At 46.9% G+C, this 13441-nt stretch overlaps 1 protein-coding gene across 7 annotated transcripts in view; it reads right to left on the bottom strand.

The window, feature by feature from the left end:
* The window catches only part of FAM117A (family with sequence similarity 117 member A), a 34647-nt gene that overhangs the window by 2259 nt on the left and 18947 nt on the right, over positions 1-13441 (bottom strand). For 4 of the 7 annotated variants that reach the window (XM_067311963.1, XM_067311961.1, XM_067311962.1 and 1 more), the window contains 6 exons: positions 6416-6582; positions 2615-2731; positions 1954-2067; positions 1465-1599; positions 552-774; positions 45-165 (listed from right to left, as the gene is read on the bottom strand). In XM_067311963.1, the coding sequence (XP_067168064.1) occupies positions 45-165; positions 552-774; positions 1465-1599; positions 1954-2067; positions 2615-2731; positions 6416-6582 (877 nt within the window). The remainder of the gene's footprint in view (positions 1-44; positions 166-551; positions 775-1464; positions 1600-1953; positions 2068-2614; positions 2732-6415; positions 6583-13441) is intronic. The other 3 variants (XM_067311960.1, XM_067311964.1, XM_067311965.1) reach the window with 3 other exon arrangements.

Below are 13441 nucleotides of genomic sequence, written 5' to 3' on the forward strand. Positions count from 1 at the left end.
AACCTCATGTGAGCTCTCTTCTGCCAATGACTCCTCATACTTACAAAGCTTCTTCAAAGGCCCGGACTTTCTCACATCCCTCAGGAGGTTCCCGTTTAAACATGTAGCTGTGGTTAGGCCGAGGAGAAGAAGCAAAGGCCAGGACTGGAGAAGGGCTGCCATCCTCTAGAAAGAAAGGAAGATGTTTTTTGAGAAGATTTTAAAGGAAACCAACAGAGCTCTTTAAATCAACACCAGACACACTTTTCTAGACCCCAGGGCTGCAGGCTACAACAATATCCCAAAGCCACAACATTAGATCTGTTTCATTCCCAGCTTGTATCCCCCATCTAGTACTGGAAACCACCACCTGGAGGCTAATTACTGGAACCTTAAGAGTCCATTATGCTTTAGCCAAATTGGCTGAGACCCTCTCCTCCCCCATCTTAACTGCAGCTTCCAACCCAACATGCAAACAGGGATGAAACAGGAGACATTGCACTGAGATTGCCACACTACTGGCACCATTTGTCTCCCCTGAGCTCCCAGCCTCTTCGCTTTTCAGTATTTACCTTTCTCCTTTGGATCTGGCTGCACCTCATCCGCAGCAGAGCAGAGCTCTTCCGCTGCCAGTCTCACTGGGGTGTGCGGAGAAAGGTGGAGGGGCACAGAAGGGGAAGGAGAAAGAGAGAGACTGCTGCAGCTGCTACTGCTGGGCTCCAGGGTCAGCAATGCGTCTCCAGAGCCTCTCTGGGCTGGCGCTGGTGCCCTGTGGCCATCTGGGACATCCAGGATCTAGAGAGGAAGCAAAACAGATTGAGAAACCCCCTTTCACACTAGTGGAAAAGCTTAACAGCACTTGCACCTACACTGGCCAAAGGAATCCTACCCCTCTGGCCCAGAAACTATGAAGGGTGCTGGACTGGACTCATTTCTCCAGGCTCCTACAGAAACCCCTTTTCCTTGCAAGCTGCATGCTTGCCCACGGGGAGGGGAGGGCTCATGATGCAGCAGCAGCCTGGTGCAGGGAGAGGAAAGCAGACAGCAGCTACTGGAGGTGTTGGGTCCCGATACAGGCACAGCCACCACTTCAAGGAGTTAGTCCCGAGGCAAAGAGAAAGGGCAGAGGCCCCTCTGCGTACCGCGATACACCCCAGTTCACAAGCTGTCGGGGATCATCTCTCCCACATCCCCACAGTACAAAGCAGCCTTTGGATGCCAGTCTAATACAGCACCTTATAGCTGTCAATGAGGTGTCATCTGTCCCGATGTCACCACTGGCTCATCTCCCACAGCATGAGCGAGTTTTAAGGAGGGAAGCCAGCAGCCACTTGGCCCAATTCCAAGTTATATGCCTAGCACAAACTGATCCTAGACATGCAGACTGTCCTCACGGCCAAGGAAGATATTGGCAACGTCCTTAGAAGAAAGGATTTCAGAGACCACCTGGGAGATTAGGGCAATCTTCTAGGGGCCTTCACTCACCCTCAAAAGCTCTTCATCTCCCTGTTCTTTCACAAACACTTCCTCCAGTTCTTGGTTTAGCCCCTCAAGGCTCCTGTGTAAGCAGGGGCTGAGCCTCAAAATGGGAGATGGAGAAAGGAATCCCGAAGGAGAGTCCTGTAACAATCCAGAGTCAGACAAAGAGAAGTGAGTTACCTCTGCGCAGACTCAGCTGCTGCTCAGAGCAGTTACATCCTCATCTCCCACAGCTCTCCAGAGCTCAGTTAAAGCCTTCCAGGAGGTTGACTGGAGAAGGCTGACAGAAAAGACATGATAAACTAGCTGCAAATCAAAGCACTTGCAGGGATATGTTGGAGATAAGAAGGGGTATGTAGGGGGAGAAAAAAAATTCTCCTCTCAGACATGAGAGCAGAAGTCAGAGAACAGCTTGGGCACCTGCCAGCAGAAACAGGAGTTTGCTCTCCACCTCATTAGGGCATACAGCGACAGCAAAGGGAGACTTGAACATACCCTGAGCGATCCAAGGACAGCATGGTCCCCCTGGAGTGGGGAGCTCTTCTCCTTTTCTTTGCCACTTCTGCCATTTAGCTTTGTTCGCTGGAGCTGTTGCTTCAGTTTGGCAATCTAGCAAACAAAGTTTCAGCTACAGAACCAGACAAGCCAATGCTCCTCCACCAAAAAAGGACAGTCTCTTCTCTCTCCTCCCCCTTTCTTCCAACCCACAAGGAAGTGCCAAAATAGAGACAGTTTATCACACAACAAGCAGCTCTGGCCACCTCTCAAAGGACAGATCAGAAGCACTCTCAAGGCCTAGTCAAACTCCCCCATTAAAATGTGGCCCGTGCCTTCCTCTGGTAGATCCGGGTTATCTTCTACCTACAGAAAGCTACGAACAAGGCCCTGCTGGAACCCACATATGCTACAACACCTACAAGCAACGCACAGAGCTTCAGTGGCGCTTCTTTACGATGGCTGCTGCTAAAGGAAGCCAACAAGAAGATCAGCCTCCAGTTAAATCAGAGCATTAGGGCTCAGAATAAGGGCTAAAGTCTCATCTCCTATAGTAACCTCTCATCCCTGTCCTCCCACTCCCCTCCCATGCAAGCAGGAACCTCCTACAAATTAGCTGCAAACACAATCTTGCTCAAGCATTGGGAGTGGTCTCTTTTACCTCTCTGCGGTGATCTGTGCTACCCCAAGAAGCAGAACGCTTGTGAGTACTGGAGCTGGCTTTCCCCACTTCTGTTTCATACCAGGACACTGGAGTCTGAAGTGACGAGAAACACGGCTGAGAACAATCACAACATTTACTGTTTTTGAGACTGGTGGTAGAGACCAAAGAATAAAAGTGACCAACTACTGCCCATCCGTTGTCCTATTCCAGCCTTCCCCCATTAATATAATGCTCAGTGAAATACACTAAGAGAATCTATCTTTTAAAATTTGCCAAAACCAAGTAATTTTGACCAAATTTGTGCCTGTTAGAAAACTGCACCTCATCTGGACCACACAGACACACATGGCAAGAGACCTACTCAGAAGTTAGCGGCTTAATCACAACAAGTACCTGGCAAGATAAAGCACACGAATGCATTACTCCAGAGAAATAACCACAACCGCCCCCCCCGCGCTGCCTGCACCGGCTCCGGCCTGATGAAAAGTGACGTAGGGTTGCAGGCACTCAATGTAGGGAGAAGCATTACGGAGAGGAAAAGCCTCACCCAACTGTGAGAACACACAGCTCGCTGCGGAGACCTCAGGCTCCCGTATCAGAGTTCAAAGGCGTAACCAAACCCAGCGTTTGGCCCGCAGATTCCGAGCGCTGGAGGAACCCAGCTGCCTCTCCAGCTCAGGGCTGGCAGTTCTCAGCTTACTCTCTTCATTTAGAAAAACAGCCTCAGCACCACATTACACAGCTGTTTCCCAAGCAACAGTTACATTTCGAACATCTATGGCCATCAAAAAGGGGCTGTTAATCTGATCAGCAAAGGGTGTGAACTTCCTTCCAATGAGCTTGGCACTCGGTGGGAGACTCCAGCCGTCAGAACGGTCCCAAGGCACATCGTCTGAGAGGAGCCGTCGTGTTCTCCCCCAACATCACATTTCCATGCCTCTCACAACGTTCACCCTGTGTCACTCTGCTGCCTGCCATTTCTGTGGGAGGCTTTGGATGATACTTCCCTCCTTCCTCCTTCGCCAGAAGGTGCAAGGGCCTGAGAACGGTTCCTCTCCAAGCAGCTTAGCTGATCTCCCCAGGGGCTACTGCAAGAACAGCAGCTGTTTTAAACAGTCCTGTTGAGTCAGGAGGAAGACAGAAGCCTCTCCTCTCAAAAGGACTTTTAAAACCTATGCAATCCAAAGGAACAGGGCAAAATACCCCAAGAGGTACAGGGTTTTCCTTTTGTAACTGGATACAGGTGATTTTGAGGCAGAAATCCAACGTTCTCCTGAGTTTTAGGCTCTGAGCTAAACCCCTCCTGACACAGGACACTGTAAGCAGAGTGCAACGCCTTCTCCACCGCTAACGCTAACTTGTCTTGTTGCCTGTGGCTCCTTTTTGCAATGCCGGTAAGCAGACAACACGGTACAGAATTTGTTCCATTTAATTTACAGTGCTCAGCTTGCTTGGTTTGAGAAAAGAAGTTGGTTCAGTCTGAACCATTACTCTGAAGTCCTGCTGAACTCGGAGCAGTCCAGAACAGTTTCAGTCGCTGCTATCTCTGTACAGCACCAGATAACGCTGAGGAACAGACCAATGCTATAGGAAACCCCGTGGTCAAGACCAACCTTGCAGTTTCAGCACGCAGCACTTCTGATCTCATTTCCCACCTCGAATATTCTCTCCTAAACAACTCCAACATCATTTACCATTTATCCCAAAACATTGTGTCATTTCACATCCCTGTAGATCACACGTACAAGAAAGCTCACGAGAAGCGTCAAAGATCTGAGAGACACAAGACAGACCCCGGCCCCATCCCACGTTACTGCAATAGGCAGGTCTGTGGAAAGCTCAGCTCCAGCTCCTAGGAGCACTCCTGCACTGCAGGAGGTCAGAGGAACTCATCGTGAGTCACCAGAAGTTTCCTGAGTAACAGCACCCTTCGACCCCCTGTTTGAGAGGTCACTTGGGCCGGTCTGACAGGCACCTGGAAACGAAGCCCGATAAAATTGCTCTTGGGGCTGCCTTCCTGCCTATACTGGGCTCACAGCAGTGGTTTCCTTGGGCCTTAATGGGTTCCAGATCTCTACCCTCAGCACCATCTCTGCAGTCATTGCTTTGATACCCACAGCACTAAGCACTGTAGAACGGCTCACAGAGAAATAGGGCCTAAAAAGGAAGAAAAGACGCTCTTTGCAATAGGAAGGCCTGAAAGAGTGTATATGCATCTTACCTCTCACAGGCAGACAAGTCAAGGCAGAAGGAAATTACAGAACTTTTTGTACTAACTGTGGCAAAACCGCTTCCTCAGAAAAATGAGAGAAGAAAATGCTTTGCACAGCAAGCTAAAGCCACAAGCTCCAATCATGTATACTGCTGCCATCCTCACCCCCACACAGAGCACCTGCACTTGTATCTCACTTAACCACCTTAAGATAGCAAATCTACAGAGCTCTGCAAAACAGCTGATCAGTAGCTGCATGAGAAGGAAAGTAAACATGTACTGGCTAGCAGATAAAGTCCCAAGTTTGATAACTTTATTAGGCCTGAAAACATGGAAGGAGTGGCAAAGTCCTGGAGGCTATGATGGGGAGCATTTTGTTAATACACAGGGCAGTCTAGAAATCAGGACTTTATTCCCAACAATAGGCAAGTCATTTAACAGCGCCCCCCGCCCCCAGTTTGTGTGTGTGTGTGTGTGTGTGTGTGTGTGTGTGTGTGTGTGTGTGTGTAACAGCAGAGATAATTGCTTCACAGGCATGTTGCAAGGTAAAATTAGCATTTGCCAGACACTTCAGATAACTGATGAAAGACTGCCGCACACCTGGCCTATTCACTGCAGAGGCTGATTGATCGGCTCCATATTCAGTAGAGTCAGAATTAACATAGTGGTATCTTCCATTCTGGGAAGAAGGAGGTGTCTCTCTTCTTCAACACTTTCCCAAAAAGGGCCATGTGCAAGAAAAACTAAGTAGCTGCAGTTCCAAAACACTGGGGTTAAATGTTCCCACCATTGCCTTAAGACAGAAAGGAAGAGTGTGCTTCCCTGACACAGAAATAAAGTTAGACAAATTCTTTCCTTTCCTTTTCAGCATGCCCTCTGCCCTCAGCAGAGGGCTTGGGCACCAGAACTGAAACAAAAGCAGGCAAGAACACATTGGAAAAGGACAATGGAAGTTGGAATCCAATTGAGAATTTCCTGCAAACAGCCCAGTAATAAATTGTTGAATAGCAAAGATCAAACAGCAAGTTAACAGAGATTGAATGTGCTAAATAAACGACTGCTTAACCAAACGGATGCTCTTATCCTTCTGAATTCTTTCACCTCTGCAGATAGGCAAGTGGTATTTGCTGCCATACAGTAATATTTACAGGTTGCTAAGAGTTCCTCGAGGTCTGGACCTTTTCCATCCTACAGCAGAGAGCTGTGCTGTTCATGTTCGTAAGCCCTTCTGTGGGAGCACCCTTGACTTCTCAGTGTGTGGCACAGAGCCCGCAAGTGTTATATAAGGACTTGGCCCAGAACTGCAAGCCAGAAGAAAAGTAGCATTGAGCCAGTACTGGAGCAGAAAGCCAGAGGCCATCTGCCTCCAAACAAGGCCAAGGAAATTCTAACTCTGCACCAAAGTGGAATGAATTGAAGCTGAGAAGCAAAAGAGGAAAAAAAAAAGAGTCTTCCTAGAAAGTTGCAGCTGGACAGATGAAAAATTTAACGCTTTCTCTACTCATCCTCAGTTTACACAGTCTGTTTCAGTTCTGCAACCCTCTCCTGGCCCAGAGACTTCATGCACAGTCTCTGAGCATTTATACCTGGGTAGCTTTGTCATTCATGCACGAAGTGGAAGCCCCGTCAGCATCCCGTGGCCACTGTCCCAGGAGGTATGAGCCCACAATGGTGTCTAACGAAGAGGTGCGCCGCACACGGGGCTGCCTGGGCCGGCAGGTCTTTTCAGTAGCAGCAGCACATGGAACGCTAGCTAGACAAGGGGAAGAAAGAAAAAAAAATAAGACTTCCAAAGCCAAGACACAGTAACAGCTATCACAGTTACCACGTCCACATCCATTGCAAGGATTACAAGACAGGAACTAGGATGGACGGACTGAAGAAGTCCAAATATTTCGTGGGAACCAAAGTCATATTGCCACCAAGTCCCCACTCTTACAGTAGCAGAAGCTCTGCTGGGCCAAGGCCATGCTGCTGCCCAGCCAGTACAGTGCAGTTTTGCTGCTCATAGTTAGCTGTCAAAAGCAAACAGCACCAGAAACACCACTTGAGCAGAGTGGGCCAGCAAGGGCTGGTGGATAGACTCCCCAGCCTACCCTCCTACTCACTCCACTCCACTGCAGAAAGCCGTACTCACGCTTATCACCAAGAGATTGCTTCTCTAGAACAAGAGATTTTATTGCAGTCCTTAAGTGGCTGCTTGAAACCATTGATTAGACATTCCACCAAAGTCAAGGGAACTACTACACAACAGAGTGAAATACTCTGCGTGTCCACAATTCTTCTGCATTGGCACTACAGAACTACAAACACTGCCTATAGGGCCATATTTCTTCCTAGCTGGAGCACGGTGCGTAGTCAGAGAAGCCAGGCTGCTACCCATGGTAAGACCCAACACTGGAAGGGAAGCCGCATACCTCAGTTTCCCCCCAAGGAAGTGGGATAACGCTTGCTTCCAGTCTCAAGGAGGCTACGAGAACGTTTGCAAAGTTTTGGCTCCTCCAGTAGGACTAAGCGAGTCTCAGCGTGGTTAATAGCTGTGGGCATTCACTCAAAGACCAAAAATGAAGATATGAAATCTGCTCATTGCCATAGCCAATTGCTGGCTGGGCCCAAACTAAAATCCAGGAGTTCCGGTTCTGTTTTGTGCAACTTCCATGAGATGACTACACTGTCTATTCAGACAGTATTTTCTTAACAGTAGCTTTTGGACAAACAGAAAAGCTTTGTAAATAAAACTAGTTTAAGTTCATGTCAGTAATGATGTACACCAGCACAACTCCACTGCAAGCCAACAGCAGAGTACAGGATGCCAAATGTCTCTCTTGGCAGGCTAAGGCAAGGACACACATACAACACACGTTTTGCTGCTCAGATCACATCCTGGTAAGCTCCAAACTAGATGTGGTCTGCATGGATGGCCCATATATATACAGCATAGCTGCTCGCTTCTGTAGCTTTGTCGTCACCCTTGTAGTTGAAAGAAGGCGTTATCGCCAAAACCCAAAAAAGGTAGCAATGAAGAGGCAAGTTGAAGCCAGCACAAAAGTTTGTTTGCATTTAGCTTTGATTAGGCATGCAAATCGCCATGCACATTAGAATCGGCCCTGTGGCCTCCTGGCAAGATATTAGTAATGCCATGAGCAGCTCTGCTCCAGGTGCTTTGTGTACAGACATTCTCTCCTTCCTCCCTGAAATCAGGGCATGGCAGGCAGGTAGCAAGCTAAACCACACTAAAACCAGTGTAAAGACTGTTAAGGACTCTGCTGTGTTTGCCAAATACCTTCGTATCCAAAGGCTCTGCAGCACTTGCTGCGTGGCATTCTGCGGGCTCAGAAACAGCTGAGACTGTTTCCAGAACACTATTAAATACATCTTTTTTAATCAGCTAGAACACCATTTGAGGAAAGAGTAGAAACAAAAAGCCACACGGGAGGGCTAGAGCAGCATTAGTCCTTGCACTACAGCCACACCTCGTAAGGTCCACACAGGATTAAAGGCTTATTGTGTTCAGCCCAACTGGCACTTCAGGACATGCTCCCCGCTTCCAACACTTAACAATCCAAGGCAGCTACCACTAATTCTAATTTAGAAACTCATTAGTATTTGCAGCTTCCTCTTTAGCGCCTCATTGCCCCCACAGGCTGTGCATCTCCATTACGTATGACTTCAGCTGTCTCTTCCTCTCACGCTGCTCTCCCCGACTAGGCTGCTGGCAGGAGAACCGAGCGCTATCACAACAGGATAGCCTTTCTCCCACACTGTGTTTTGCCAGCGCACGTCCACTGTAGCCAGATGAGAAGCTACTCCCTCTCCTCCACAAAGTCCTCCAAAACACCGCACATCCGGGGTCACTTTTGGCCTCCAGACCTTCTCCAGGACACCAGTGAGCATCAGCTCTTCAGCAGCCTGCAGGGACCTCAAGGACAGACGTGACAGAGCAGAGGAACATGACCTCCTGCTGCAACAACTGCACGCATCACACAGGATGGGTGACAAATGCACACATCTAAGGTCATGAATATATAGAAAGCAAGAACCTCACTTCCCTTTTATGAAGCACAACTCTGTTTCTAAGCAGCACCCAGAAGGGTGGGTCAGCTGGGAGGACACCAGGGCGCCAGCTGGAGGCAAGCTGCCCCTCACCGGGGTGCAAAGGCCTGCAGGCAGCCGGAGAGCATTTCAGGCACAAGGAGAGGGCGCAGGAGAGGCGCTGAGGCAGGGTGGAGCGTCCTGTTTACAGCTCAGTTCTATTATCATCCCTCCACACCGAGCCGGCACAGCTGCCACCTGGCCACGAGCTCTGGATTTGGTCCAAGCCAGCTACACAGCTGAGAAGCGTCAGGTTGGGGCACTTTTACTTTTCATGCAACAGTAAAGCTGCTGAAGATAACAGAACCGTCGCTGTATCTCCGAGAGCCATTTGGCTATCCCCCATTGCTGCACCAGGCTTTTGCACAGGCAGAAATTAAAGAGACCAGTGTGATACGTGCATTTAAAAGTGGAAACTTTTCAGTTTGTTTTTAGTGCTGGAGTCCTGGGTTTGCATTCTCCCTAATCTTTCCCAACTATGTCAACACTGGGGAGCTCAGAGCTTCCTGAACAGTCTCCCTAGGCCAGCCAATCTCTGCATCTAAGAGCAAATTGAGATCTTCAGTAAGTTTATCAAAAAAGCTACTAAAATGACTTCTAATTTCCTACCCCAAAATTTCCAGAGTTGCTTTTAAACAAATACGCACAGCTGAATCCTAAAATGACGACAAACAACAAAAAGTTCCCACTACTTCTCTTTTTAGAGTTGTAAAACTTTCTTCCTTCCCTCTCCAGATTTCACCCTGGGGAAATTGACCCTTTAGTATCAGAAGAATGCCTAGAAGTTTAAGGACTCAGACCCTGACATTTCTGGAATATGTCCATGTAAAGGTCTATCTTAAAGTGATGAAGCTTAAAAGAAGAGTCCACATTCAAGCATAATCGGTTCTAAACCATGGAACAACACGATATCTCAGCCTTCACTTTATGTACATTCTGTAATATCAAGGCAAATCAAATGGTTTTGGGATGTACTTTCCAGTTCATTGGCTCAAGCAAGAGTCATAAGCAGCTTCCCAGAGAGAACCTGTCAGGAAGGGTATAGCTAAGATCGAACCCAAGCAATTCTGCCAATAATCAACTTATACAGATATCTTCTGCCCAAATATTACAGAACTTATACCTAATTAAGTTCTGTATCAGCTTTCCCTACTTGTGCACCTTCTAATGTCCTTTACAGCACACATCTTAGGCAGATTACTGCTAATGTGAGGCAGTAAGACGACCTAAATACCCAAGCACAGTTTCTCATGGGCCTGGCAAACCACAGCAGGACCCCGTGACGCAGAAACTTCTTTCCTGACAAGGCTGGAAGCCTGAGAAACCCACACCCAACCGGGCTGCCGGCCGAGTATTAGTGTCCCCTATTGCACCCCAGTACCGCTTCCTTAATCTTTAACAGCTTCCTACAATCTATCAGGGAGATCTCTCTACAAGACTATTTTGCACCACAGCTATTCGGACACAGTTCAAGTGATACGACCCAGACACACATGGCCACAGTTCTCATGTTACTCTTGCTTACCAGGACAGTTATGCCTGTATGAGAAAGGAAATAAGCTATCCCACCACGTTCATCTTAAAAGACTGTATTGTTTAATAGTTTCTGTAGAAAAGGAAGAAGTCACAGCTCTAACCCAGCAGTTTCACTAGCACAAAAACTGCTGCAGACACCAAGCCATGGCCACATCACCCAGAGCTCGCTGGATTTGATCCGAACAAGCAGGAGGGTGAGGTTGCCTTGATACATAGCAAGCGAATCTGGCATCTTCCCTTCTCTCTTTTTCATGTTCTAAAATGTAATCGGACAAGAGGCATACTCAGGACTACCTAATGATGTATTACGAATGATCCATGAGCCAGATTAGGGAATCGCACTTCATCTAATCTCACTGTGAAAGATGCCATTTCATCCCAGTGCCAGAGAGGAAGAAGAATATCTCCTTTGAGGGCCAAGAAATAATTTAGCTGGGCATTTCTAGTACAGTGACTAGTACTGGAAGCGTTAACAAAATAAAGATCAAAACTGAAGCTTCAGCATTATAACGTGTTTAAAGCTCATTTCCATTTCTCTGCAGTTTCATCACAGTCAATCAGGTTACCTGACAGGCTGCTGCCAAACAGGACTAAAATATTCTCAGCAGCAATCAAGCTCCAGAAATATATTCTTTTTTTTTTTTTTAATTACTTTTTTTGCAGACTGAGCAAGTAAAAAGGAAATTTGGCATGTTCAGACTAGCAAGTCTGGAGAAATGCAACAGAATCATCTATTGAACACTCCCAATCTTTAAGATAGCACTACACTCTTTTCACATTCTAAAGAGGTGTTAAGATTTAAGAAACTATGCTTGCTACCATCTCAGTCAGCCCAGTACTTCCTCATGGCATACTCTACCCCAACACACTGCTGTTGTATGCCAAAAGCACTCCCAGGGAATACTCTCAACCTATCAAGCCATTTGAGGACAACTTAGTAGTATGCAAGGGAATAAGTATTTCTGCTCTGGGAATCCCAGAAAGCCTAGAAGGAGATGAACAGAGAGTTTTGCCCATTCTTACTAAAGTTTAAAATCCCATGCTTCGTAAGCTACAGAAAGTCCACCTAACACACTAGAAGACAGAAGCATTTCACAGGAATTTACGGCATGGTCAGGAGCTAACTACCAAGACTGGAATGAGAGCAAGACCAAGAGCTGGAGAGGCAGGGAGATGAAAGGTCATACAAGTTTGGAAGAAAAAGAATATCCTCCCCACAAAGAGGGCTACAGACAGGCCTTTTAAAGCGGAGGAGACAAAGAGGATCTCAAGCTTTTACCAGAAACGGAAATAGTAAGAGACCCAGAAGAGACTGCTGGAACGTGCTTACTCAAGGCACCAAAGGACAAATGAGGCTATAAATCCACACCATCTGAAGGGTCTTCTAAAAAAAATTTAAAAAGAGACAATGAAGCCAAGCAGGCATGCAGAGATCTCCAGTACAAGATGGGAGGTGGGCTGACCAGTAAGCGATCTTTGAAGGTTCAACACAAACACAGTCTCCGTTTCCTAGGGAAAGAAAATCTCACTTTATCCCAAAAGAAGAAAAGGAAAATTATGTTCAGCAGTAACACAATTGAGACAAGAATGCAGTAACACAACCACTTGCGATTGATATGTATGAGGAGAGAAAAAGAACAATTTGAATGTTAAGGGGTTTCAAAGAGGAGGCTGAGCCTGGAATTTATAGGTAGATTAAAAGCTAGTGATAAACATAACCCTCAGCTGCTCCTACAAAAAAAGGACAGTTAACACCTCCGTAGCAGGATCAGCCTAACAGCTCAGTACATATGGCATCTTTTCACCTGAAGTCTCCACAAAGGAAGTATTCTACCTCTCTACCTCTGGCAATATTTTACAATTATAATCCCTTTGCCTTTAAGATTTAAAACCCAAGGGAAATTCACACCCAGATCAGAACGGGATTTCAGAGCTCTTTGCTCATTTCAGTGCACATTAATACAGAAATGCAAAACCCTCAGAGCACTGAAATCCATTGCACCTTCCGGTGAAGGGACAGAAACTGTGGTTAAACCACACTGTCCCTCATGACTCTTGCTCAAACTATATGTGCACAGCTCAAGACACCCCAAAAAAGTACCTGCTGTTCCCAACCCAAAACCCTCTAAGAAAACCCACAAGAATCTTTCTTTGTTTCAGAGCTTGTCCTGCACAGAAAACAGCAACCTGTGGACCAAGGACGTCAGGAAAGCAAAAAGACCATCCAGTTGTGGCCTCCAGCAAAGGCAACGAGGATCCTACAACCAAATCTCCAGGCTGGGGAGCTGGATTCCCATCTGATACAGCTCAGTAATGACTTGCCCTGCAGGCTTCGCTGAGCAGGGCTGAAGCCTTCAGAATTGGCCCAAGAGCACAAGTCAAGAAATTCCAGGCCTTGTAATCACTCCCCTGGTTACAAGCTGCGTTAGAGTGCAGCTGGAGAGAGCTGCCCAAAGGACAGAGCATCTGCAGATATCATTGAAGAAAATTAATAAGGGACATTAGCAGTTCAAGCTTTTTTTTTCCTTTTGGACACAGTCACTGCGTTAAGAAGCAACTCCCTCAAAAACAGCTCAAGGCCTAAAGCTGAAGCTAAACACCCAGTTAATGGAGGAAATGAGCTGAACTTTTCACCTTTATCTTAATTCTTTCAAAGTTTGTTTTTCAAATGATAAAACAATCTGAAGAATTTCAACATCCTCAAACTTAAAGTCTTTGGTTGAAGTGCACATTTCCTAAGTCTCGCCTGATGCAAGGCACCACTTCAATGGGGCCTTCAAGCAAACCAGTCTTTTATCCCCCGATACATGCAGGGAGCACTTCTGGACTGGCTTTTATACTTTTAAAGTTAAGGAAGAACTAGAAAAAACAGAAGGGCTGGCAACCTCTCATGCATGCTATGGGTGGTTTAGAAACAAGCAAAAACCTGTTTAAACTTTAGATATTCAGGGCTCACTTCACTCTGTTCTGGGAAAATACAGATG

Source organism: Apteryx mantelli, chromosome 28 (genome assembly GCF_036417845.1).
Source record: "Apteryx mantelli isolate bAptMan1 chromosome 28, bAptMan1.hap1, whole genome shotgun sequence".
NCBI classification, from domain to species: Eukaryota; Metazoa; Chordata; class Aves; order Apterygiformes; family Apterygidae; genus Apteryx; species Apteryx mantelli.